Source organism: Dermatophagoides pteronyssinus, unplaced genomic scaffold (genome assembly GCF_027571235.1).
Source record: "Dermatophagoides pteronyssinus isolate colony J.1.1.1.1 unplaced genomic scaffold, Derpt_VIB-CSIC_2022.12 sq0026, whole genome shotgun sequence".
In the NCBI taxonomy this organism is placed as follows: domain Eukaryota; kingdom Metazoa; phylum Arthropoda; class Arachnida; order Sarcoptiformes; family Pyroglyphidae; genus Dermatophagoides; species Dermatophagoides pteronyssinus.
This window is the reverse complement of record NW_027461550.1, coordinates 151,283-178,579: the sequence shown is the minus strand read 5'-3', so window position 1 is coordinate 178,579 and position 27,297 is coordinate 151,283. Positions and strand designations below refer to the sequence as shown.

The window sequence follows — 27,297 nt, the reverse complement described above, 5'->3', positions numbered from 1 at the left end:
TAGATAGATAGTTTTCATACATATGGAAATATAGAAAAAGTCATGTCCACAAAAAAAACAGAAAGAGAGAGAAAAGTTTTCGTTTTCGTTTTCATTCTTGTATTTTGTTTGTTTGTTTGTCAAATGGATAATACAATTCTTTAGGTACAATACAATATAATAATATATCCATTATCATTTTGAATGATGATGATGATAATTGTAATGTAATAATAATAATAATAATGTAAAAAATTCTTTTTTTCAGTATCATAATCAATGTATTTAAATGGATTGGATTAGACCGGGCTAAAAAAATGAAATAAAATAAAACCAGGGTTATGTTGCCGACCGTCTCCGTAACTTGACAACGATTGATTTTTTTTCGCCTGCCAAATTATCACTATTCCCAGTTACCATTATAAAAAATACAGGCCAGGTGAACATACAAAAATGAACAAATGATTTTTTTCAAAACATTATTCATATTTTCCAACACCATTACTTCAACAACATCGAATATAAGAATTTATATTAAGAAAACTTGGCAAACAATTTATCATCAAACAGAGAAAAACGAAAAAATGTCTTCATCAAATGGAAAAAAGTATGATTTCAGTGGTAAAGTTGCTCTCGTTACTGGTTCGAGTTCAGGAATCGGTGCTGCAATTGCCTTACAATTTGCACAATATGGTGCACAAGTTGTAATCACTGGTCGTGATGCATCAGCTTTGAATTTGGTAGCCGAACAAATTGAAACTGAAAGTGGTAATCAACCATTACAGATTGTTGGCAATCTTCTTGATCCATCTTTACCAGCTGAATTAATTGATGGAACAATTACGAAATATGGACGATTAGATTTTCTTGTAAATAGTGCAGGTTTTTCTACACCGCATAATAATTTAAATGATGACAAACTAATGGAAGCTTTTGATCAAGTGTATGGGCTAAATGTTCGTGCTGTTCTTCATTTATGTCAATTAGCTGCATCACATTTGGAAGAATCCAAAGGTAATATCATCAATATTTCAAGTATTGTATCCATGTTTCCGGTAAGAATTTCATTGTTTAAAAATAAAAATAAAAATATTCATAATTTGAATCAATTTTGTATCAAGTATAATATTATTTATAGTTCATCAAAAGCAGCTTTGGATATGATTACCAAAACAGTGGCAAAAGAATTGGGAAAAAAGGGTGTTCGAGTTAATTCAATCAAGTATGTGAAATATTATTATGAAATATAATTTTATATTTTATCAAATGACAATATTTTAGCCCTGGACCTGTTTGCACCGGTTTTCTACGTTCACTGGGAATGTCGGCTACAACTTATTCAGAACAAGAGGAACAGTTTAAAGAAATGACTTTACTTAAATTCTTACCACAACCAATTGAAATTGCTAATCTAGCTTCATTTTTAGCATCGGATGATGCTCATAATATAACTGGCTCGATTATTGTTAGCGATACAGGATCATTGTTGGCATCAAATTTTAAGGAACTTTAAAAAGAAAAGAATTTGTCAATTGATTTTAATGACCGAATCATTATGAAAATTTGTCCAAATGATTAAAATATTTTATTTAGATCTTAGAAATAAATTTTGTTTGCTAAATGATTTTTTTCTTGACGCCAGGTTCGCACACCGCTACTATCCATGATAACTACACCTACTACACAAAAACTTCATATTCTATGAAATCAAACATTGAAAATAATGATTAGTTTTTAATCAATAGATTCGGGTGCGGACCTAAAAATGGTGCGTGTATATTATTGAACCATATCACACACACACACGCATATAGACAAACAATAATTTCTTTTTTTCTGTTTTTTTTTTTTTGATTCTTGATTCCAAACCAAAAAAAAAAAACCAACAACCAACAGCTACAACAACAAAGAAAATGGTTTTTCATATTTATTCATTCAATAAAATAATAAATATGAAAGAAAAAGAAATGATAATGATAATCACGATAGTCCCTGCTTTTTTTTATATTAGTCATTCAAAAGATTCCATGATCAACAACAACAACAACAAATTATTGATTTGATGAATCATTTATTTGGTTAATGTGTTGACAAAAAAAGAAGTCAAACACTAAGATAAAACAAATACTAAATAATATCGATTGAAATACATTTCTTTAAAAAAAATTTTTAATGTTTCAACAAAGTCATTATAATCATCTGGTAAAAAATATCGTAAATATCGATTATAATTAGAGATATTCTTTCTTTTCATTTCAATATTTATTCTAAATACAATAAATTATTCTCGTTTGTTTGTTTGTTCAAAAATCGTACCAACAACATCAAAAAAAACCATAAAATCATCATAATGATATAAACGGAAGAATAATTATTCTTATAATTTGTGTGTTTCATTCATATTTTTTTCTTCCATCAATTATTCTTATTTCGATTGATCATTTCCTTTTTTTTGATATTTTTTTTTCGTTCTTCTTCGGAATGAATCGAACAAAATAGAAGAAGATCACATGAAACAATTATCAAATTAGGTCCATGCATATTCGTTCATGTTGGAACTTTTGCAACTTGGAAACAGTCAGTCATTTTTTTTTGTTATGGTAGCCAAAAAAAAGAGAAAAGAAATGAAATGAGAAAAAAAATGAAATTCTTCTTGATAATGATAATAATGATTATTTTGATATCAATGAACAGTTATCACGCAAGCAAAAGCGATAAAAATCGATGAATCTGTTCTTTTTTTTTCTATTTTTGTCTTGATCATTATTATTGTCATATAGTTTTTCTTTGTTGTTGAAAATTACTGTTAATTTTAAAAGTTGGTAAAATGAACTTTTTTTTGAAATTTAAATTCCAAGAATCGAATAAAAAAACGACAATTATAGTAACCAAAAAGTATGTCATATATGAATGTCATTTTCAGGAAGCTAATAAAGAATATTATAATTTAATTGATTTAATTGAATAAATTAGTGATTGAATAAACAATTCAAGAATGTAAATAAAATCAATCATTTTTTTTCAAATTAATTTTTTATTTGTAATTTGTTTTATTTGAACGACTGGTTTGGCATATTTTATTTTTTGTCAAAAATTGATCATTTCCGTTGTTAACAAATGAATGAAACGCTTTTGCAAGCTCCTTATGCTTTAAGTTGGAATTATACAAATTCAAGTTCAAATCTGAATGAAAATTTTGAATTTTTTCAATTATCTAATTCAACAACAATACATAATTCAACAACAATATCTAATTCAACTGCAATATCTAATTCTACTACTGATAAAGAAAAACTATCAATAACAAATTCAGCAGTGGTTGCAATGCTTTTACTCATGGCATTGATGTCACTTGTTATTGCTATTTGCTGTGTATTTACCATCTATCTTGATCTTACACCGACAAATCCATCATCGAAAATGAAAGAAACAACAAAAAAACCAACATCAACATCAACATCAGCAACACAAAAATCGGAAAAAACAACCGAAAGAAAACGTCGTTGTCCAGCACCGGAAGAAATAGTTGATGGATATGAAATGGAAGCACCAAGTGATCCAGGTCAGGTGTTCAAATCTCGAAAAAAAAGTTATGAACAATTTCAACAAGAATTTGAAATGGACCGAATGAAATTATTAGAAAAAATGGGCAATGGAGCAATTTTGATGAAACAATAAAAAAAAAGAAAGGAAAACACTTATGTTTCTAAAATGAATGTTAGACCAAATAACAACAATAATATCCTTTTAATGATATTATAATTTTCGAATGTTGCTATTTGTCTATATAATTTTTGAATAATAAGAAAACAGTTACATTGAACGCCATCTAACGAAAATTTAATTTTCAAAAAAAAATTATCATTTTTTCATTTTCGATAAAATTCGATAGATGACAGTTGTAGCGGAATGATGATACACTCACACAGATATATCATTCGTAAATGTATTCATTCGAATAAAAACAAAGTCATTGAATTCATTATTATTGCGAGTCAATGCGGTAAAATCAATTTTGTGTTTATTTATGAAATGTAATGGTTATTTAACATTGAAAAAAATGTCAATTATCATGATGATGATGATCATCATGTCTACATTGTGAAAGAATTGAAAACAAAAGAATATTTTGAAAAAAAAACAAAACAAACCAGTCATCAACAAAATTTGATGTGAAAAATCAACATAATGATGATGTATGATTTTTTTTCCCAATACTAAAAATGTAGAAAAAAATCATCATCACAATGTTGTTTTTTTTATTTCATCATCATCATCATCATCATTATCACCATCACCGTTATCATTGAAATTTGTAAAATTTATTTCAATTCACCAATTCATGAATCGTGATTTCTTGACGAGAAAAAAATTAAAACAAACAACAAATAGAATACATAATGAAACAATCACATCATCTTTTTGATCAAAATTGAAATTTTCTATACTGTATACCCCAGTGGACAATGCCATTTGTTGACAATGTGATAGTAACCATTTTCAATTATCATTGTTATCATCAGCAAGAAAGAAAGAAAAAAATTTCAATTGAAAAAACCATATTTTTTTCTCTCTACATGATTATGTTGAATTTTTGTTTTCTGTTGTTGTGTTTTGTTATCTAATTTCCTTATTGTTTTTTCTTGTTTTTGTTTTTACTGTCTATCGAAAGACAATTCAATTTTTCATCATTATTATTCTTAAGATAAGACAAGAACTGCTAAAACAAAATAATCCAAACTGGAGTTTTCATCGAGTGATCATTCTTCGAACGATTGTAGTAATCATCAATCATTATCGTCATCAAAATTTGATCATATGCAACATGATTTGAATCGAAATTTTCATCATTTAGATATTGAAAAATCATCATTGGATGATGAAACGAATTGCCAAAAATTGACTGGATCTCATTATCTTGAGGATACTGCTGCATTCAAAATTACAGCTGATGATTTGACTGATAGAAATGTTAATACACAACAAACAGGGTTCATTTGTTCAACATCATTATCGATTTCTGATGCTAAAAAATTACCATCATCATCAATAACAACAACGACAGACAATGTTTACAGTAATAACGATGTAATCAAATCATCGATTACGACAACAACATCATTGGAAGCCTTGAGCAAAAATGATGCTTCATTATCATCGTTGTTGTTGAAAAAGAATCATCCAACTAATTCATCTAGTCAAACTTGCCATTCTCATCACCAAGAAAATAATCAACAACAACAATTCTCTACAACAACAAAGAAAACCGGTAAATATGAAAAAAATTGTTGTTTTACTTTGCATTCGCCTACATATATTTAATTTGATAGACAGATTCATATCTGATTTTCTCCAAATTTTAATTTTATAAATGTTTTATTTTATTATTACAATGGCCACTATATTCATCTTTGTCTTATGATCATTTATGACATATTTTTATCAATTTCTATTTCCAAGTCAACATGTTTTTATAATTTTTTGTTTTTGCTTATTTGATTTTCTGTTTATTTCAATTATGATCAATCATCCACATTTCTTTTTTTATCTTTTTTTTTCACTCCATTCGATTGCAATCATCATTTCTTTTGAATAATAATTATCGATAGCATTGTATAACTATTTCTCTTTGTTTTCATATATTTGGCTGAGTGATTGATTAATTGATCGATCAATCGATTGATCAATCAATTATCAAGATTTATCTCTCTTTTTTATAATAAAATGTAAAGTTCCTCAGATCAACCAATTAATTATTTTTTCTTTCAATGTTTGTTGATTTTTTTCAAAATGTTCATTCAGATTCGAACAATCATCTGGTGGCTAATGACGAAGTAGAATTGATTTCACTATTAAATTCATCATATTCACATTCAGTACCAAAATATAAGCTACGTATTGACACAATTACAGAATTTCAAGGTAAGTGTATTTTAATATTCTTCATTTACGGTGATTTTGGATTTTATTTTTATTTATGATGATATCATGTCGAGTCGACTCGACTTTTAGTTTGACTTCTATATATAAATGAACAAAATAGAAAAGAAAAACGAATAGAGAAAGCTAATAAATAAAAATATTGAATGATCTTGTGATGATAATTATGATGACACTTTATTGGATTACCTTCGATAGATATTTATAATGAAAAAAAACTGTCATTCACATGATCATCGGTTTTTTCTTCAATATAAACACCTAATGATTTGACGTTGAGTACATAAAGTATTCGTTTTTTCTTCAAGCTTGTTTTGAATCATTCATATCTATTGAAAAAAGTGTGCTTAAAGCAATTTAATGCCAATTATCTTTGAGGCATTTTTTCCTCTCTCTCTCTCTCTCTCTTTTATTTATAAAGTTTGATCATTTTGTGGTACTTGCCGTAAACATATAAGTAATATGTTTTCGTTTATTATAAATTTATCTGATATTTATCTATTTGAACCTGGATTAATATTGCGCGCCATTCGTATATCTGTTATTTGATTTTCAACATTTTAGCTTGTTTATTTTGTTTGAATTGAAGTTCTTACGATTGTATTTCTCTGTAAATGTATATTTGTTGTTTTAGCTATATGACTCTTTTTCTTTCACAATTCATATATCTATTAGTTAGCAATGATTGATGTTTTTTTTTCTTTTTTTCATGTTATATTCATTTCCAGGTTATAGAAACAATGATTGGGCTGTTATTGAGACGCCATTGATCGACCTGGAACAACCATTAGATGAAAATTTTTTATTACGACCGGCATTTTTACGTGAAACATTTAAATTATTTTTACAATCGGGTGAGCGTCTGACACAAATGACCAAGGTTTATAATGATGTTGAAGTACTCACCAAACTTTTGGAAGAGGTTTGTAAGAAATTTAGATACGATTGTTTTTTATTTAATTTAAGATTGTTGTTTTTTTTTCTATACAATAGAAAGAACGCGATGTCGAATTGGCCGCACGAATCGGCCAATCTTTATTGGATCAAAATCAAAATCAATCAGAAAGAATCGATGAGCTGGAAAAAGAGTTATCTCTTGCCAAGGATAAGGTTTGTAAAACATTTATCTTTGTGTGTAAAATTAAAACAATTATGTGTTTGGCAAAAGATTACGCAATTGAAACATGATGTGTCATCCAAAAGTGAATTATTACGTTTTTACATTACCAAAGATGAAGATGAAATCGACGATGATAATGATTCTGAAAATGATATGAATTATGCATCAATTTCCAGTCAACATTCTATTTCACAGAAAGATACATCACAAATTTTGGATCAACTTGAACGTCGTGTTAATTCGCTGGAAGAGGAGAATAGTCGTCTTAAAGTGGAAAAAGAAGCAAAAGTATCCGATTTGGAAGATGAAGAACAAAAAGAATTGCAATTAATAAATGAATGTGCTCGTCGGTTGAGTAAGTAATGTTTTTGAAACTATTAAAATTTTAATTCAATTTAATCTTGATTCAAAGGTCAAACCAATAAACAGATAGCATCATTACAGGAAGATATTACGAAAAAGAATGATGAAAATAATCATCTTACAAAGGAACTTCAATTGCTTAAAAAACAGGTGCAACAATTGGAGAAACAGATACGAACGTTGACATTGGAAAAAGAAGAACTAGTCGGTGCATTGAATCTAGCACATGAATGTCAAACAGATTTGACAATCGAATTGATCGATGTAAAAGAGAAGCATAAAAATTTACTTACAGCTTTTCATGAGAAACGGGAAGAATGTCGACAATTACGTGAACAACAATTGCTATCTGATCCAATAATATTCTCCTATGTTGATTCGTTGGCCTATGAATTAGAAAATTCCTTTCAATTTGAAGAAAATACCTCAAAAAACGAACTCAATCATTCTCATCATCAACATTCTTGTTCCGGAAATTGTTTCACACCAGATTCATTATTATCAAATGATTCATTTTATTCCAGTTCGCCGTGTTCTTCTATGATTGCGGTGACAAGTTCAATAACTGCTGTCACCACAAACACTACTCAACAGCAATCATCATTGAATGCTTCCAATTGTTTGATTTCATCAACTTCAAAACAATCATCATCCATTTCGACATTACCCTCATCATCCACTTCATCGTCGCAATCAGAGCCGTCGAAAACGACAAAATCGGCAAATCACCAATTACATCATCATCATTATCATCGTAATCTTTTTCTAACCGACAAACTTCGTTACATAAAACCATTAGAAGGTTCACAAATCTTAAATCAATGGCGTCGATTGGCCAATCCAAATCTAAATGATCTCTTCGGTGATCAAGATCGTTATGTATCGAGAATAAAGGCAAATCTTCAAGCGACTGCAGAAATTAATCGAAAATGTGTTACAGCCTCACTGGAAACTTCATCGTCAAACTCATCTCCCACACAAACGATAATGAGACAATACAACGGCAATGACAGATGCTAGTGACCGGATTAAAAGCAATGATAATGTTGACATTATAATTACTTCATTATATTCAAACAATTTTGTGACAACAAATTCAGTGTTTACATTCACAACAACATCAATATCGCATACAAAAGATTCAATGACCGAAGTAACGACTACATTTAGTGATGTACAGCCATCCACAGGAAAGAATGAATTTTCATTCGATAAACATTTTCTCACATCAACGGACAAACATCATCCCTTATTTTATCAACAATCCTCATCGTTGCAAATTAAATGAAAATATCCCTAGCATTTGTCATAAGAATAAAAACCCACAAAATTCATTAAATCAATTACATAAAAAAATATCTTTAGTCGAACAAGTAAAAAGTATTATGAAAGTCGATCAATTGTCCTCCGTGGATCCCGGATCAAAATTGTTTTCCACTTCAATATCGTCAGAAAAATTCAAGGTAAACCAATGAACTCATTTGTTTTGTTTAACGTTTATTTTGTATGAAATAGGAAAATCTAACGATGACGGAAACAAATACGAATAACGAGTATTCTAGTATGATGATTGATCAATCTAAGGCTAATGTTGTTGATACAAAAGTTGATCGAATAAGTGGTTTAAATGAATTTGTCAAATTGTTTGCATTAGAACCTAAATCTTGTGTAAACAATAATAAAAATCAATCGGTCGCCATCGGTGGTGGTCGAATAATTACGAAACTTCAAATGGCTAACGATTCGATTACATCTTTTCGTGGGCAAAAATTTTCATCATCAAAAACGACAAGTGCTTCAAGAATGTCGCAGGGTGAACAACAAACTTCAAATCGAACCAATCTATCTGTGTTAAGAAATCTCCGTAAAGGAGGATTGATATAAAATTTTTAATCTCAAGCTTCTCATCAAAATTTATTTCATAAACCCAATACAAATTTTCTGTAGTGTTTGCTAGTCTTCTCAATGCTTTTATTTTGTAACTTGAAATTGTTTCGTTTTTTTTGTGATAGATTTACAAAAATACACTTATGATTCTTCTTTTTTACATTTTCATTATTCTCAAGTATTTATTTATATGATAAATAATGCTAACTGATAATGCCATGACAAAACATACAAAATATGTTGGGATTTGTTGATTCTTTTGTAAATAACCATAAATAATTTTACTTTTTTACGTTCGATCGCTCAGTATTTTTGTTCAAACTTGACCATATAATTGATTTTTTCATAAATTTAAAATTTAATTTAATTTATTGCAAATATTTATTATAATAACGAATTATAGCCATTCATACGGTTAACACAGTAATATGAAAAAAAAACAGACTAGACCAATAACGATTTATAGATATTTTTTCTTAGTTAAATGAAACTGTGTAAATAACATTACAATAAAGGAGAAAAAATAAAGTAATTTTAACTTTGTATGAAAGAGAAATTTTACGCCTGAAATATCGTTTTTTCTTTTTTGATTTCAAGTATTTTCAAAAAAAAGGCACTTGATAATCAAAATAAATTCGAATGTTTGAAATAAATGTCAACATTTTTGTTTGTTTGTTCTTTTCACAGATAGGTTTGATGATCAGTTTTTGATTGCGTTATTTTGGATGAATTCGGATTCGATTTGGAATTGTCATCAATATCAGGATTGTTATTGTTGTTATTCAAAGTCGAGATCGAAGAAGAAGCTGATCGTTGATGTCGTTTTTTTAGTGATGGAAATGAAGTTGTATCCAATATTGAATCACGCCCATCATTCATGCTTAAATTCGATGATGATCCAGTTGACGAATTAGATGAATGTGTCCGTGGAGGTCTATGTGGCGGCGGTGGCGTTGATGCCGGTTCAAATGGAATTTTAATTTCTTCTTCATTTTCATTATCATTCTTTTCCATCATTGCCTCTAACGAAGGATAAATTGATGAGTGTTGTTCGTCAATATTTGATTTGGAATCATCTTTGAAATCAATGAGAACTTTTTGCTGTATACTATGATCACTCAAATCTTTTGAAGATCTGCTATTCTGATCATCGGATTCAGAATCAATATGATTCAGTTCTGGGTATTTATCGACCAATTGAATATTATCATTAGATGATAGTTGAGATTTCGAGTTTTGATGTCCGATTTCAGCTTTAGATTGTTTTGGTGTCAATGATGGGCGTGGTGGAACACTTGGTGGAGCGACCATTGGCCTTTCACAAACAGATTTTGGACGGATTTTAGTCGTCGCCATTATGGGTGGTTGCGGTCGAAAAGTTGACATCGATTCGGGAGATTTTCGTAAATAGATTCCGGGTGATTCATCAGTTCTAACAGTACCTTTTGTGGTAAGATAGATTGCAGTCGGTATTGGTTCTTCACGGTTCGATTCTTTTATAATTGGATCCGGATTTTGTGAAATTTCATTACTATTACTAATGGTAATATTTTCTCCTTGTTGAGTGAGAGTAGGCTTATTGAGAGCGGAAGGCTTTTGAAATTTGAATGATGCAACTTTTGAACGAATTTTCGTTGATGATGATGTCAAACTACCAGTTGGACTTAGATCAATATTGGTTGTTTGAAGTGATGATTGTGATGATGTCATTGATGACGGAGGCTTTGGTGCTGGTTTTTTCTTCTTATCCACCAGTTGCTGATTGATTTTATCATTGCTACTATGATGATGATGATTCAAAATTGGAGAAAATTTTGTAGCATTCAAAGAAAAATCTTGATCATCAGAATTATCGCTAAATGATGATGAATTATCAATCATGTTTGTTTGTACCGGAGAAGTAGGTGAATTTGTCGCAAATTCGGGAAATTCTAAATAGAGCGCAAAAAATTTCTTAAAATTTGTTTATTTTAAAACGATGAAAAACTAACCATTAGGGAAGAAATAATCACAATAGGTAATCAATGCTTCAACTAATGTCGGCAGATGATTCGACATGCTTAAACTGTTTGGGAGAAAAAAAGTTTAAATTCAATTAAAGTTCAAATTTCACTAATCGTAATGTTAAATGATCTACATACTCGCATGAATCTCTTTCAGACCAAAGTAAACTTGGACCCAAAGCAATGGCTAAATTTTGACTTGACATTTTATTAAGTTCGGAATATTTTGTTAATTCATGTAGAAATTTCATCAGATAACAAAGATTGTTCCGATTTGCTTCCGGTAACTTTGTACAAACTGTCCATATCGATTTCAACCGTTCATTCTGATCCGATTCTCTGCATAAATGGATTGAAATTGTGCAATAAGCATAAGATTTGTGAAACTTACTTGGAAGCTTCGATCCAATCCGGATAGAGACGGAATGTCAATAAAGGTTCAGGTAATTCACGAAGATAGGATTTCAATGTACTAACAACAGCAGGTGCATCATTTTTCATTTCACTCAACGCTTCTAAGCGACCAGCATTGAATGCATTGCGCATCCGTTTAACTTTGGAAAGACTACCGGATATACGAAACAATCCTTCTTCGCGTACGAATGGAAAAAGATATTCAACACATTTTTCGATCACAACAGAAATTTTTCTTCCAGACGAACGAAGATGCTCTTCCAATGGACAACCAAACACTGGTCGTTGTGATGTATTCTCTATTCATAATAAAATAATTTTATTTGAAAAGATTGTAATTTTTTTTCTAAAAATGACTTACTTAACACTCCTTCCAAAACCGGAATGTAATGACGAATTTGTTGTAACATTTGTTCATGATAGATTTCTAATAATTTAATATATTGGAAAAAAATTTCCGATATTGTTAATTCTTTGCCAAGAAAATCAAAGATTTCAATTTCATATGCGTCCTGACATTGTTCCAATTTATGTTCACTATATTCTACATCCTTTTTCAATGTTTCAATCTTGTTCTGTATATCCAAACTTTGTTGAGCACTTCTAGTGAATGAATCATGTTTAGAACGTGCTGTTTTTAATTCTTCATATGCTTTTGTTAATTGTTTTTTTGTACGATGTATTGAAGGTAGATCTTCATCAAGATATTTTTCAATTCGATTTAAACAATTTTGTTCAATGTTTGATTCATGTTCGGCAAGAATTTGTGTGAATTCATTCTGCAATTGAGAACATGTTAACAATGTTTTACCTAATACCGAATCATTTTTTGATAAAGATAATATTTCAGATGCTTCATTGAAAAATTTATTTAGACTAGTACTAGGAAATTTTTTCGTTTTCTTTTCCGGTGCAACCGGATCAGCACCTAAAGTACGTCGAGGACTTATTAAAGAATTTGATAATTTTTTTTCGGCTGTTGTCAATATTGATTTAATATTTTCCATATGTTTTTCATCTTTCATCACTTCGGTTGATAAGATTTGCCGATCATTTCTATTTCATTAAATTGATATGAATAATTTTAAAAAAATAGGATTAGCAAATTTTGGTAAAAAGCAATTTAGAAGAAAATAAATAATACTGACTTTGATTTTGAAAGAACCGGAATTTCCGTGAACAAAATCTCTAAACTTGTTGAATTGATTCATATTTTTTTCTTCTTATTATTGTAGGGCGTCGATATTTATCGATGAAAAAAAGATAGATTGATTGGGGTGGGAAATTTTTCTTGTTAAACACAAGTGTTTGTTATTTTTTTCGTCGTAATCAGATCATCATTATAATCATCACTATGATTATTACAGTAAATGGATCAAAAATCCAAATGTCATTCACATCTTTCAATGATCATTGTGGAAAATCCTAAAATTAATAAAAGAAAATCGACACACACATCACGCACAAACAAATAAGTTGTAATGAGAAAAATTTTAAATTAAAATATAACCTGAAGCATAAATTGAACGGAAATTATTATTTATTTTTAAAAAAAAATTAAGTTAGCAAATTTTCGATGTTTCAATATTGATGGGTCATGGCGTTTTTTCCATTTGCATATAAACATAGGATGATTAAGTCAAATTCGATTGAATGTTAAATGCACAAACAGAAAAAAATATTTGTTCATTGAATATTGATTGACTGGTTGAATTTTTTTTTCATTTAATAATTTTGTGTGTAACCACCAAAATATTGATGATTAAACAAATTATTGATTTGATTAAATGATTTTGCCCATTCATTCCAACTTGTTGATTATAATCATGACATCAGTTATTGATGATGGTGATGGCTGAAAACCATATAACCACAGAGAATAATATCAACAACGACAACAGTAACAATCAACAAGTCAATAATGTTGATGATAATAAATTATCCCTTATAATTTTTGATATATACATCTGTATGATTGGATTTGTTATGTATGATAATATATTGCCCATATATAAAATATTTAATTTGTTTTTTTTTCTACAAACTAAATAAAATGGATCACGGATATCGTCGATATGTTTTTTTCTTGATGCTAAATATATTGAGTCATTACAAACGTTATAAACACAGACACCGAGAAAAAAGAGAAACAATAATTATCATCACAAATATTGTCATACAAAGTTTATTATTATTATTATGATGGTGGTGGTGGTGGTGGTGATCATCGATGATGAACGAATGATTTAGGACAGAAGGCCACTATGTTTAATTTTTTTTAGAGTTGATAATTATGAATAAATAATGGATTGAAAACGAATCAAATGAATGGATGAAAGAAATATTTAATTTTTGTAACCGCATTCAGTTTGTTTTCTTGAGCACAGATTATAAAAAAAAACGTAAAATAATATTTTGGTTTCGAAATAATAACAATCGTATATAGTCAACAATAACATTAAATTTCACAATATCAATTATTATTAGATGATTACAGTTGAAACAATAATATCAAATATCGACAAAATTTTTGTTTTGAAAAAAAAATCATAAATGATGATTACTCATCGCTTAAATTCTTCAAATAGTTTTTTTCGGAATAAAAAAACTGAATGATTATCACTGAATCAAAAAAAAAGAAACAAATTTTTCATAATCATTCGACAATGACGTTCGAAAATGATGTTGAAAATTTTTTTTTGTTTGGAAATTGAAATAGATGATGATTATAATGATGATGATCTCAATTTTTCAATTAATTCGAAAAAAATCAAAATAAAACGAAAATAATAATCAATAACAACAGTGTGTTGAAAAACAACATCAACAAAAAAAAGAGAGAAATCAATCTCGATAATATATCAAAGTTAGGTCAACAATACTTTATCATCATATAAATCATATATTTTCCATTGACATTTTCGAACTCATGTTTCAATTCTATGATTAGAAAATTATTCAATAATAATGATCGTTGTTCCAAAACATCTTAGAATGGTCGTAGTTTTTATGGTGCTAATAATGATGATTAGAGTTGTTCTCTGTTTTTCTATTGGTATTTCTCTTTTTTTTCGTCATTTATTCTCATATATCAACAATATGTGATGAAAACAGAAATGAAATCGAAATTTTTTTTAATAGTAAAATAAAGATGAGAAAAAAAAGAGAAAAGAATGAAAAATGTGTACATATCTTATTGAGAATGGTGACAGTAATAATAAAAATTACAATGAATGATGTTGGGATACATTACAGATAAAAAAAAACATTTTATTGTCGACAGTAGAAAACAACAAATACACACCCCGTTTCGAATCAATGTAATTAAATGGAAATGATAAAAAAAAACATTGGCCACATTTTCATACAATGATAAAAGAATTGGAGAAAAAAAATTTACTTGAAATCTATAAACATGTTTCTGTATATTATGAAAAAATACATGCATGTTCCAAGATGATATGATATTTTCAGTTTGAAATCGAATATCATCATTATTGTTGTAGTTTTTTTGATTTCGTATTTTTTTATAAATATAAAAACGATGCGAACGACACAACCATTATTTTGGAATAAATGGATGAAAAATGGCCGAAAACCGGCAAGGCCACCTTATCGTTTTACTGAATGTAAAAAACTAGAATTAAAAGATTATGTTAGTGGTGGAGATCGCCATTCATCTGGTAAATTCATTATTGAACATATGTTTGCTAGATAAAATAAAAATTTTTCGAATGATTAATTATATTCAATTTACAGAATTGGCATGCAATTCCCAAATGATGGACATGATGAATTGCCTGAAACAGTATGATTTTGATGAACAGAAATGCTCTCAACAGATCAAATCATTTCGTTCATGTTATAACACCTTTTTGGTAAGACTTCTATCTATTCTTGTATTAATTATAGATGTGATTTTCTAACCAACTTCACCATTAACAGGAAAACCAAAAAAAAGCAAAACTTGGTTCGAACAAAAATGAACCGATTCCTCATCAACAAAAATTGACTCGTGTTCAAGTAAATACAATGTTAAAACGTTATCCTCAACCTCGATAAATATTTACTTATAAATTGTCTTGAATAGAAATAAATTCTAGATTTGTTTTATAAAATTTTGTGAATAATTAATAAAGAAACATTAATGAAAAATTAGATTTTTCGTAAATGAATTTTTATTTTTTCATAATTTGTTGTACGCTATTATAACCCTAATTAGGGTGTATATAGACCATAGAGTCAATGATTTTTTATAATTGCCATCATTAAATTATAACGAGTGAATTTCATTTCAATTGAAAATTTAGTTTTCATGGTTTTATATAAGTAAAATATGAAGATAATAAAGCCAAATTGGGTCAAACAAGAACATAAAGGTTAGATCTCAATTAGGTATTTAATATATCGATGATATATCCTTTTGACAGGTATACCGCTTTCAATATTTTCCATTGATATTCATCCGGATGGGACTCGATTCGCTACTGGTGGCCAAGGAAATGATTGTGGTCGGGTTGCAATTTGGAATTTCTCAGCTGTCATATCGACCAAAGTAGAAAATGATGAAAATCAGCCAAAACTTTTATGCCAAATCGATAGTCATCTTCAATGTGTCAACAGTGTAAGATGGTCACACGCGGGCAATTATTTGGCCTCAGCTGGTGATGACAAATTGATTATGATATGGCAACTAGGCGGAAGATATCAGGGCCATACAGAGCATTACCGCACAGTTTCTACATTGCGTAGTCATTCCGGTGATATTCTAGATTTGAGCTGGTCTCATGATGACAGATATTTAGCTTCGTGTTCAATCGATAACATGATCGTCATTTGGAATGCACAACGTTGGCCAGAGATAGCGAAAATTCTGAAAGGACATTGTGGCTTAGTGAAAGGTGTTACTTGGGATCCTATCGGAAAATATCTTGCATCACAATCTGCTGATAAAACATTGCGAATATGGCGCATTTCCGATTGGTCGGAAGAAGTTTGCATCAAAGAACCATTCGAACAGTGCGGTGATACAACACATGTTCTTCGACTTTCATGGTCGCCCGAAGGACAATATTTGGTCTCAGCACAGGCGATGAACAATTGTGGCTCGGTTGCTAAAATAATCGAGCGCCAGGATTGGTCTTTTTTGCGCGATTTTGTTGGACATCGTAAAGCTATACCATGCGCACGTTTCAACCCAAATATGTTTAAATTTTTTGCAAAACCCAAAAAGAAAAAGGGCCAAAATGAAGCTGAAACAAATAACAAGGATGTGAAAGATAGTCAAAGACAAAAATTCAAAACCCATTGCATCTGTGCTCTCGGATCGCGTGATCGGTCCATTTCAATCTGGTCGACAGCTAGACAACGTCCATTGGTCGTCATTGATGATGTTTTTGGTAACTCTGTTGTCGATTTATCATGGTCAAGATGTGGTTATCAACTTTTAGCTTGTTCCGTCGACGGTGGCGTGATTTGTTTTCAATTCGATCCAAAAGAATTGGGTTCAATTTACGACCAAGAAGAACGTGTACAATTTTTACAACAATTATATGGAAATTCATTGTTTTCTCCTACAAATTCCATAGGAAATAAATTAATCGAAGATATGGACATTTTATTGTTGCAACAAAAAGATGATAAGAAAAATGAATCATCGCAAAATGGATTATCTTTCAATTCGGATGGATCAGTGAAACAATTAGGAAATTCAACTAATCAAAATGATAGTGAGCAGAAAAAAACTGTAAATACAACACTATTGAAATCTTCAACTACCTCACCATCATCATCATCATCATCATCAATGGTTGAAAACAAAGAGCCACCGAAATCATCAACAAATCATAGTCCCGGAAGACTAGCAAAAGGTCCTACCGATAAGCAAATAGAAATTCGTTCTGCTGATGGTCGCCGAAGAATAATTCCATTATTCATACCTCCGACGACTGTGGCACCAGATTCGGTCGCTAACAATACCGATACGAATAACTCGATTAGTAATCAACAAAAACCACCTTCAAGCTCTGCCTCTTCACGTCCAATTTCTTTCAGCTCTTCAAGTGAATCTAAAAGTAAAATTGTCATCGAAACGTTAGATGAATCTAATCCTGGATCAAATTTACACGAAGCATATCAGTATTTGAATAGTAATTCTTTCAATGGATTCGGAAAATCCTTGGATTCGAATGCCAAAGATCCAACAGATAAAATGCAAACGAATGGCGAATCTGAAACCAATGGAGAAATTCTTAAAAATTCATCATTTCCAAATGAGTTAGCTTCATCGACCAATCATAATGTTATGCAAAACAAATCATCTGATGATTCTTCTGATAACGAAATTGTTATCAAACGTTCTAAATCATTAAAACGTCCTCCAAGCAAACAACTAACAACATCAGTTGAGCGGCAAGCAAAACGTAAAGCAAGCAAATCTATATCAGGTGCACCAATAAGCCTAACAAAATCTAATTTTGGTGCTCAAGATTCAATCAATACCGTGACCATTTCTAATAATGAAATGACAAAATGTACAGAGCCAAAAATTTCTTCCTCAAATAAATCTTCATCATCTATGATAAACATTACTACAACAAAACCTTCTTCTTCTACACCAAATCTTAATATTCAGATGACAACGGCTAATGGGCAGCAATCATCACAGATTTCTTCTACACCCAATTTCATTTTTCCACCATCAAGATTGCCTAGGCAGAATCAGTCTAGTATTCGATTATTTACAAGATCTGAAGATGGCAAACAATTCGGTAAGTTTTTTTCTAAACAAAATTCTTTAATGCCTTCAATATCTATTATATTTGTTAGCTGTAAGCATTGAATATCCACTATCATCAAGCGGTATCTGTAAATTATCTGCATTTGTCCATGATCAACTTTATTGGTCAGTAATGATTTCCGATCCAATATTAGCGGTTGCTGGTAGCGAAGAATTGGTAGCTTGTTTCTGTCAAGACTATACCCTACAGGTTTTCCATTCGAGCGATGGACGACGATTATTCGTTCCAGTTATTCTAGATTCTCCAGTGGCACGAATGACTTGCGCCAATAAATTTCATCTTCTAATGATAACAAGTAATGCTCGTTTATGGCTTTGGGATTTTCGTATTCCAAAAGTTTTAGTTCACGGCGAGAGTTTGGTTCCTCTTTTGTTAGATCCAAAAAAGTCTGAGCAATTCTCTTTACAAGGTGCATCAGTATCAAGTACATCTAAGCCGATTGTTACCGTTTCCAACGGTAGAACATATATTTTCGAACCCGATTTTCAATCATGGTGTCTTCTTAACGATTTGAACGATCCATTAAATTCTTGTACCGAACTTCGTCCTTGTGCAGTAAATACTATCAAACAACTTTCATCATTTTCAAAATTTCCAAGGTTTGTAACATTCACACTAATCATGACTATTAATTTTTATTTGATTTTTGATAGTCGCTCAATCATGAATTTTTTCTCCTCAAACATACCGATGGCACAACAAAGCGCAATGAGTTTTATGGAAAAACAAATTGAAATTGCTAAGCTTATTGGATCGTCAGATGAATACCGATATTGGATTCTTAATTTTGTTAAACAATTAGTAACAATGCATTCAAATGGTGGTGGTATGCATGCGGCAAATATTGAAAATCGCTTAAAAGAACTATGTAAGAATTTACTTGGTCCACCATTTTCTCTTCAATTGTTGGAACAGAAAAATACTCAAAGCATTGTTGGTGTAAATAAGCATAATTTATTACGAGAAATTCTATCGATATTAGCTTCAAATTTAGGCCTACAAAGATTATATCTAGAATTCAAAGATTCACTCGATTCAGTCGCTAATTCAACAAAATCAATGCTGAAAAATCCGTTTGCTACTCGAACGACATCAAATGATTTTAATGTTGGCGATTCGAATAAAAATGAAGACGAACAAAAACTCACTCAAAATGAGTGATAACAATTTTTTGAAAAATTTTCATTTATAAAATTTCATATTTTAATTACATTTTTGATAATTAACAGAGTTTTTCAAGAATTCGAAAAATAAATTATTTTCCGAAAAATTGCCGCCGAAAATTTATTTGAATTTTTTCTCATTCTATTATCAAAACAAAAAAACTTTCCAGGAATCACATATCTGAGTTCGTTGTTTGGAGCAGTGGCTGAAACAAATGGTCCCTTGTGTGTGTGTCAGTGTGTGTGTGCTTGTGTATGATTTCATTTCTTTTTGTTTGGTTTTGTGGTTGATAATTTTAAAATTTTTCTTTAGACAACGATTTAAAATCATTTCATCACAGAAATTATATTCGTAATGAGTATTTCATCTTCAACACCAAATCATAATTCACGAACAACATCGGAACATGGTAGCCGAACTTCAAGTCGCGGTAATCCGACACCTGAAACCATTCAACATCGTGTTATGAAGTCTGTTTCTGATTATAATCGACTATTGAATCAAGAACGAAAAGAAGATCGCCGTGTTTGTATGGATCTTCAGACCTATACGATTCAATATCCCGTGGGTCTAGGACGTGAAAATAGAGGCCTTCGACAATGGAGTAGAAAGCGACGGCGAATTTCACCAATTTGGCGTAATGGTCGTCGATATCCAATCGCGTTGCTTCCCAATCAGTACCAAGATTGGTTTCTTCAATACACAACACAAGAACTTAATTATTTGCCATTAAACACTGTATTACATGGTCCTGTAGCTCCTGATTTCGATAAATTATCATCATCATTATTGCAGATGACAAGAAATCAACAGAATGAAAACGATACCGATTCAGAAATGGATGGGTCAGATGTTTTATCTGATTTTGATGATGATTCAACATGTAGCTGCGGCGAAGTTCATAGTGCACCAAGTCCACCTATGAAATCACTAGAGGAATCTATGGATAATTCACAATTGTCAACAAACAATAATGAACCACCACTTGATAGCTTTAATAATGGAAATTTTTCTCAACCATTATCAACAAATCTTCAATTTCAAAATGGGCATAATAATGATAATCCTTCCGAAGTTTCTTCGTCATTGAAAGGGGGAAAGATTTGTAAAATTTGTAGACAAGATACACAAGGATCAAATATCGAACCACTTTGCTGTGCTGATTGTGGTGTTATTTGTCATCCTGCTTGTCTGGACATTAGTGGTGAATTACTCGACGCTATTCGTCTTTATCGTTGGCAATGCCAAGATTGTAAATCATGCCAGAAATGTGGCCATCCACATGATGAAGAAAGAATGATGTTCTGCGATAAATGTGATCGCGGTTACCATACTTATTGCGTAGGACTTACTGATATTCCCCAAGGACATTGGGTTTGTTCCCTATGTGCTATCTGTGCAAATTGTGGGACAAAAAATCCAGGTGAAACATCCAGGCAAACATCAATGCAACCATTGACGATTTCGACAGCTAGCCATCAAAATAAGCAATGGCAACATGAATTGATCAAAATTCATAGTCCAGATGGACAAACATTGGTTAGACATTCGGTATTTTGTGAAACATGTTATCAGCTAAGAAAATTTTGATCGTTATATTCATGACAAAATCATTATTATCATTGTTTAATTTAGACCAAAATCATACACATTCACGAATAGTGATTAATTTTAAAACAATTTCGATTTTTGTAAAAAAATTAATTTCATTAATAAACACACCAATATTGAGAGAGATTGGTAATTTTTTCAAAAATTTTTAAATTAACAATAATAAGGATACAATAATCAAAAATCAAATAATCAACAAAATCAAATTTGATCATTTTTTTTGTCTGTCTTGTCGCTTTTTTCAATTTGATTTGTAACTGTAATGTTCACAAATGGGATGACGAAAATTCAAATTGTAAAAAATTTTACGTTTCGAAGAAAAAAAAATCAAATTGTAAAAATATTTTTATTTTTATTATACAAATAAAGTAAAAAAAATTCTTTTCATTCTTCACAAATCATCATCATGATCATGATCAAATATATATTGCTGTAGCGTTTATTCAAGCAACAATTTGATTATTACAAAAGCAATGTGAAAATTCATCATCTTGGGCTTTTTTTGTTTGGACAGAAACTTCGATGCTCGTATGCAATGAAGAATAAAAATGATTGAAAATCGTATGACAAAAATTTTTGTTTGTTTGTTGATCTTTTTATGGCTCAAAATATCGTATCTGATCGGATTGAAATTAATTTGTTTTGTTATGGATAAATTTTGTCTTTTTTGCTGATAATTTATCTAAGCTTTAAAAAATCATCAGATCCTTATGTTTTGAGAGAATTTTTTTCAAAAAAAAAAAATTGAATGGCAAATCATATTTGTGATAAATGTGGATGAAAAGCAAAAAAAAAAAAAAAATTAATGTGAAAATTAATACGAAAGCAAAAATATATTTGTATCGAAATAAATGTGTTTTGGTGTTTTGTTTTTTCGAATTGAATGATTGACCAATTGAAATTAAGAAGAAAAAAGATTGAATAAAGAAAAAAAAAAATTAGGACAAAAAAAGGTAATAATTAAATTCAAGACAAAAGAAAATACGAAATTGTAAATTAAATGATTTGTAATAATAATTTTCATGAAATTATATGGCTAAATTCAGTGTATTCATTTATGTGTGAACCAAAAAAAAAAAAAAAAAAAAAAAAAGATTCAAAAATCAGAAAATTTGTGGATCAATGGATAAGGCAGAGAGGCACATGTGCAAACTCTATTTCATCCCGATATTTTCATTTGAAAAACAGAAATTCCAAATTACATTCGATCATGATTCATCATGGAATGTAATCGGGATTCCGAATTTATCTGTTTTGTATAGGTGGTGTTTGAATTGAAAAAGAGAAAAAAAATTCATATGAATTATATAAAGGCAATAATATAGAATTATTTGTGTCAATACGAACGATTAAATATACTTTTGTTCAAGAAAAAAATTTTTTGAAAATTTTAGGATTATATTATGTGAGCCATCGTAATGAAAAAAAATAGATTAAATTTATGCTTATGTATGGTGTTAGCATGTGAAAATTTTCACTGGATTTTAAGTAAAGAAAAAAAATGATTTAGCAAAAAAAAAGAAGAAAATTGTAGATGAACTTAAAAAAATACGCATACGGCAACGAAATCGTTCGTTGTCATTGCCGCGAATTTCCGCTAGCCAATATATAAAGATTGAGTATCTCAGGCATAATGATTGTTGTTGATGTTTGTTGAACATTATGTTGTTTTCAATAATTAAAAATTATTGTCTCTTATTAATATTATTGCTGTTTATCAATGTTGTATTATTTTGATTTGACTTTCCTCTCCATTTACGATTTGATGGATTGGACATTGAATGGCTGCCATTATTGGATGTAGCCAAAACCGTTCCGGTTGCGGCTGCATTCATCATGGCAGCAGCAGCAGCAGCTGCTGCGGCTGCTTGTCCATTTGGACCAGCCGTACCATTAGTGCTACGGCGATTAGTGTTCTGCGGTCCATTAGCATTTGTCGGACAATATGGTGACATTGTTGGAGGCACCTGTCCGCCGTTTGTTAGACCATATGCATTCCATTGTGTAGCTGCTGCCGCTGCTGCTGCAGCTGCAGCCGCATTCGGTGGAACATTCGAACATGGAAAATTAAATTGATGATGAGGTCCGGGACGGTTTGATGCTCCGTACCACCAATCCGATGGATCATAAAACATAAGAGGATTCCAGGCATTCGGATCTAGGGAAAAAAATAGAATTGGTAAAAAAGTTACAATGAATAAAATCGAATTACTTTGTCTATTGAATGTTACTGGTAACATCGGATTAAAAGGCTGAGGAAAACGATTTCGAACGTTTCTACTCATCGGTAAAATTGGTGTTGCAGCTAATGGAGGAATGGATGAAATCGGTGGACGAATTTGTGATTGAGGCACTCGTGGATAAGTCATCATTCTGAAATGTATGAAAATAACAAATCAATTAAAAACACATTAAATAAAATATAATCATACAATTGTTTCTGTTGCATCATCATTATCATTCTTCTTTCACGATTACGGAGAACTTCTTCCTTCTTTTTACGATCTGATGGTGGTTTAGCCAATGAAATTTCGATGTTTGTGCCACAAAAGTCTTTATCATTTAAATTATTCATTGCATTCAATGCTTGTGTACGATCTTCGAAATGTACAAATGCATAATCTTTGATTTTTTTAACTCTTTCAACAGGACCATATTCTTCGAATAATTCTTTCAGTTCATTTTCGCTAACATCACTTGATAAATTTCGAACATAAAGTACTTTAACTTTTGACATTGTCTCTTCATCCGGTTCTTCTTGGGGATCAGCCCAATCAACCAGAATGTCACTTTTGAATATTTTCATTCCAGTCGTCGTTAATTTACGTTTAGCAGCCGATGCATTTTTGTGGCTATCGAATTCGAGAAAACAAAAACCACGATTTTTCTTTCGATCATCCGGCAAACTATAAATTATTACTTCAGTCAATCCCTCTGAAAATAATGAGGAAATTTTTTTTGAATTAATATTCCTAATGTAAAAATTTGAAAATTACCAGTGACTTTATTGAATTCGTTGAATATCTGTTCTTTGCCCATTGCTTTGGGAATATTTCCGATGAAGAGCCTCAAATTTGGCACTGATATGTTTACTTTAAGTGGATAGCCTTTCGAACGTATCTTGTGTCCATTGAGCTAAAAATATTTATCAAAAATAGATCCCAATTAAATTATGAAAGAAAAATTTCAAAAGAATAGCCATTACTTCTTGTACAGCTTTCTGTGCATCTTCTCTGTTACAATAAGTAATGAATGCATAACCACGTGATTGTGATGAAAGTGGATCGATCATTAAACGTAGATCCCATAGTTTTCCAATCTTTTCAAATAATGGAATCAATTCATCTTCATACACATCTTTTGGTATGCGACCGACAAATATTTCTGAACCAATCGGTGGTGTTGTATCAGGCATTTCGGGCGGTGGACCACCATATTTTCGTTGACCAGCCGTTACTTGATGTGGATAATCTATTTGTTGGCAAAAAAAGATATTATGATGACGATGATTCAATTCAAATGTTATATGAATTGAAATATACACCAAACTTACTTGTGCGTTCAAGTATAGCTTTTAATTTATTTGAATCAGGTCCAGGTGGTGTAGATGATGAGCAATTTATCTGTGAATCTGATGAACTACTTGTAGCTTTTTCTTGTACGCTACCATTTTCATTGCAAGTTGTTGTCGATGTTGATGATGTTTTCCACATATTTACAGGATCCATTTTTATTTTTTTTAAATCAAGGTGAAGGAACAAAATCGAAAATAAAAAATTTCAAAAAATATGAATGAAGGTATTATCGTTGCAATTATTAATGTTGAATTTTTTTTGTTTCTACATTTAAACAGATGATAAATTTATTTGACAAATATTGATTCAACTATGGATTGATGAATTGAATTAAATGGATAAGGCGCTGAAATTTATGGACGAATTGTTTTGTTGATTTTGTGCCATCTAAAAAAAACATAACCATTGAAAAAAAATACATTAGAATCAATTTGTAACAATTACCTTAATGGATTATTTATTAATCATTTTGTTGTTGTTGTTGATGCATTCACAAAATTTAAACTAGATGATTTATTTTTCAATAGTAATCAACAAAAAATGATAGACACAAAGAGATGAATGGAAATTTAAAAAAAAAATAATAAACAATTCGGACGGAAAAACGAATTACAAAAAAAGAAAAGAAATTAAGAATCTTCAATTTGGAGATAAAGAATTTTCCAAAAAAAAACACAACAATAATAATATTCATAAATTTTTTCTCGTCATTTTTTTTTAATTATCGTGATTATCTTTACCTTTGTTTGTTTGGCTTTTCAACTAAAACACTTTTGTTTTTGTCACGTCGGCCGGCTCCGATGTCACATAACACATACCGCCATCATCATCATCATCATCATTTACTTATTTATTCAATTCATTCATTTCTTTTCATTTACACACAAACACATACACAAATCTTTATCATCACACGTGTTTGGTCATTTTCCGGTTTGGCATTCGCTACATCACATATACAACACACACACACACAAACACACATCAAATCATTTTTTGTTTCTCTCTCTCTCTCTCTTTTTTCTTAACAATCGAATTTTGCATGTTATGTATGTTTGTCGTAGTAGTATTAAAAATAGTAGTAGTTGATGGTTGTAGTTACAATTGAGAATTTAAAAGTGGTTAAAATGATGATGGGAAGTAGTACATGGATTTACAAGTTGAAAAAGCTTTAGGTTTGTTTTTTTTTCTATTTCTTCGCATACTCTTTTTTTTTCTTGAATAATTGAATTACAGCGGTATTTTGGTTGATATAATAACGATTATAACTTAGCCATGGAAATATTGATCATTATAAATTCATTTGATTTATTAAAAAAAATCTTAAATAAGTTTAATTTAAAAAGATATTTTTGATCAATTTTTTTCATTTGAAAAATGAATTATTCGAATTGCACAATTTTTAATCGAGATACCGCTGTAATTTGATTGAAGGCGGGAGGATAACGAACGTCAACGACAGACTTAAAATGATCTTTTTTTTAAAAAAAAGATTAAAATCGATGTTTTTTTTCGGATAAAAAAAATTCAAAAATTTATTAAAATTTAATTAAAATTTTAATTAAGGATTATATGCACAATATTTTTTATTTTTTTTTGTTCAGGTATTCGTTGTATTTGTCGGTGATTGAATTGTTGTTGCGGTTGTCGATGGTAATCGATAATTTGGTTTTTCAATACGTTGATAATTTGGTAAAATTTTTCCCAAAAATTCAATCTGTGATAATTGCACGGATGGTTTTTCATGCTGTAAACGTCGTTCACATCTTGAACCATATATAACAGTATTTTCAGCTAATATTTCATCATAATTTATATTACACATTGCACCAATTACACAACCATTTGTTATACGGGTACGCAATCCAACATGACATTTTGATTCCATTACATTATGATCACCAATTTGTGGTGTTTGTATATTGGCACCAACTTCAAATACATTATGATTACCGATCATCATTATAATGCCCGGTGTCTTATTTATAATCGTAACATTTTCTTCAATAAGATTATAATCACCAATAATAATTGGACCACATTCGGCTATTATTTTAGCTGTTGGATGGATAACATTTTTCAATCCAATTGTAACATCACCTTCGATTCTTGTATGTTCCGTACAAATTATCGAACTATATGATATTTTAACACTTGAATAAAGAAAAAATTAGAAATAAAAATATCAATAAGAAAATCTATACATCCAATTCTTTCACATACGTTTCTTTATTAATTGACATGATGGATAAGGAATAAATATGAATATCAAAAATAAATTTTTAACACAAAATTTGCAAAAAATATAACAATTTTATCAACAAATGCTAAAAATGTCTATAACTGTTAGCGAAAACTTTACGAGAAAAATTTCGCATAAAAATTTTCATAAATTTTTCAGGTAAACTGAATAGCCAATCAGAAACGAGCATTACAATTGA

General features: G+C 30.1%; 9 protein-coding genes across 10 annotated transcripts; 6 read left to right on the top strand and 3 right to left on the bottom strand.

Annotated features, from left to right (window-relative positions):
* Positions 1–28: 28 nt before the first annotated feature.
* LOC113791806 (putative oxidoreductase MexAM1_META1p0182) lies at positions 29–1,586 on the top strand. The gene is made up of 4 exons (XM_027341638.2): positions 29–144; positions 248–1,034; positions 1,101–1,201; positions 1,261–1,586. The coding sequence occupies exons 2-4, from the start codon at positions 441–443 to the stop codon at positions 1,490–1,492; spliced, it is 927 nt and encodes a 308-aa protein (XP_027197439.2). The 5' UTR covers positions 29–144; positions 248–440; the 3' UTR covers positions 1,493–1,586.
* A 1,431-nt stretch (positions 1,587–3,017) lies between these two features.
* On the top strand, positions 3,018–3,802 carry LOC113791855 (uncharacterized). Its single transcript, XM_027341689.2, has one exon. It carries the CDS (start codon positions 3,097–3,099, stop codon positions 3,655–3,657), a length of 561 nt encoding a protein of 186 aa, XP_027197490.2. The 5' UTR covers positions 3,018–3,096; the 3' UTR covers positions 3,658–3,802.
* A 457-nt stretch (positions 3,803–4,259) lies between these two features.
* Positions 4,260–9,449, top strand: milt (trafficking kinesin-binding protein milt). Its single transcript, XM_075823341.1, is given in 9 exon segments — positions 4,260–5,248; positions 5,782–5,901; positions 6,648–6,841; positions 6,913–7,029; positions 7,088–7,394; positions 7,452–8,391; positions 8,393–8,681; positions 8,725–8,865; positions 8,918–9,449. Coding segments are annotated over 9 exon segments (2,928 nt in total). The 5' UTR covers positions 4,260–4,797; the 3' UTR covers positions 9,287–9,449.
* On the bottom strand, positions 8,542–14,322 carry LOC113792151 (rho GTPase-activating protein 44-like). Its single transcript, XM_027342057.2, is given in 7 exon segments — positions 8,542–11,220; positions 11,281–11,354; positions 11,431–11,631; positions 11,684–12,005; positions 12,068–12,762; positions 12,855–12,871; positions 12,873–14,322. Coding segments are annotated over 7 exon segments (2,604 nt in total). The 5' UTR covers positions 12,918–14,322; the 3' UTR covers positions 8,542–9,970.
* An 811-nt stretch (positions 14,323–15,133) lies between these two features.
* On the top strand, positions 15,134–15,864 carry LOC142645872 (uncharacterized). The gene is made up of 3 exons (XM_075823339.1): positions 15,134–15,389; positions 15,466–15,584; positions 15,652–15,864. The coding sequence occupies exons 1-3, from the start codon at positions 15,251–15,253 to the stop codon at positions 15,766–15,768; spliced, it is 375 nt and encodes a 124-aa protein (XP_075679454.1). The 5' UTR covers positions 15,134–15,250; the 3' UTR covers positions 15,769–15,864.
* Positions 15,865–15,928: 64 nt separating this feature from the next.
* On the top strand, positions 15,929–19,789 carry Hira (histone cell cycle regulator-like protein). The gene is made up of 4 exons (XM_075823336.1): positions 15,929–16,085; positions 16,137–18,476; positions 18,535–19,105; positions 19,160–19,789. Exons 1-4 carry the CDS (start codon positions 16,043–16,045, stop codon positions 19,665–19,667), a joined length of 3,462 nt encoding a protein of 1,153 aa, XP_075679451.1. The 5' UTR covers positions 15,929–16,042; the 3' UTR covers positions 19,668–19,789.
* A 75-nt stretch (positions 19,790–19,864) lies between these two features.
* LOC113791758 (PHD finger protein 10-like) lies at positions 19,865–21,426 on the top strand. Its single transcript, XM_027341580.2, has one exon. It carries the CDS (start codon positions 20,025–20,027, stop codon positions 21,258–21,260), a length of 1,236 nt encoding a protein of 411 aa, XP_027197381.2. The 5' UTR covers positions 19,865–20,024; the 3' UTR covers positions 21,261–21,426.
* A 182-nt stretch (positions 21,427–21,608) lies between these two features.
* LOC113791854 (heterogeneous nuclear ribonucleoprotein R-like) lies at positions 21,609–25,832 on the bottom strand. Of its 2 annotated transcripts, XM_075823338.1 has the most exons (8): positions 25,597–25,832; positions 25,301–25,360; positions 24,835–25,243; positions 24,487–24,752; positions 24,278–24,416; positions 23,714–24,215; positions 23,494–23,654; positions 21,609–23,439 (listed from the first exon to the last, which is right to left on the bottom strand). In XM_075823338.1, the coding sequence occupies exons 3-8, from the start codon at positions 25,007–25,009 to the stop codon at positions 22,967–22,969; spliced, it is 1,716 nt and encodes a 571-aa protein (XP_075679453.1). In that variant the 5' UTR covers positions 25,010–25,243; positions 25,301–25,360; positions 25,597–25,832; the 3' UTR covers positions 21,609–22,966. The 2 variants fall into 2 exon arrangements, with proteins under 2 accessions (XP_075679453.1, XP_027197489.1); XM_027341688.2 differs by lacking the exon at positions 25,301–25,360.
* Positions 25,833–26,374: 542 nt separating this feature from the next.
* On the bottom strand, positions 26,375–27,219 carry DCTN6-p27 (dynactin subunit 6). The gene is made up of 2 exons (XM_027341926.2): positions 27,080–27,219; positions 26,375–27,009 (listed from the first exon to the last, which is right to left on the bottom strand). Exons 1-2 carry the CDS (start codon positions 27,097–27,099, stop codon positions 26,457–26,459), a joined length of 573 nt encoding a protein of 190 aa, XP_027197727.1. The 5' UTR covers positions 27,100–27,219; the 3' UTR covers positions 26,375–26,456.
* Between the last annotated feature and the right edge of the window lie 78 nt (positions 27,220–27,297).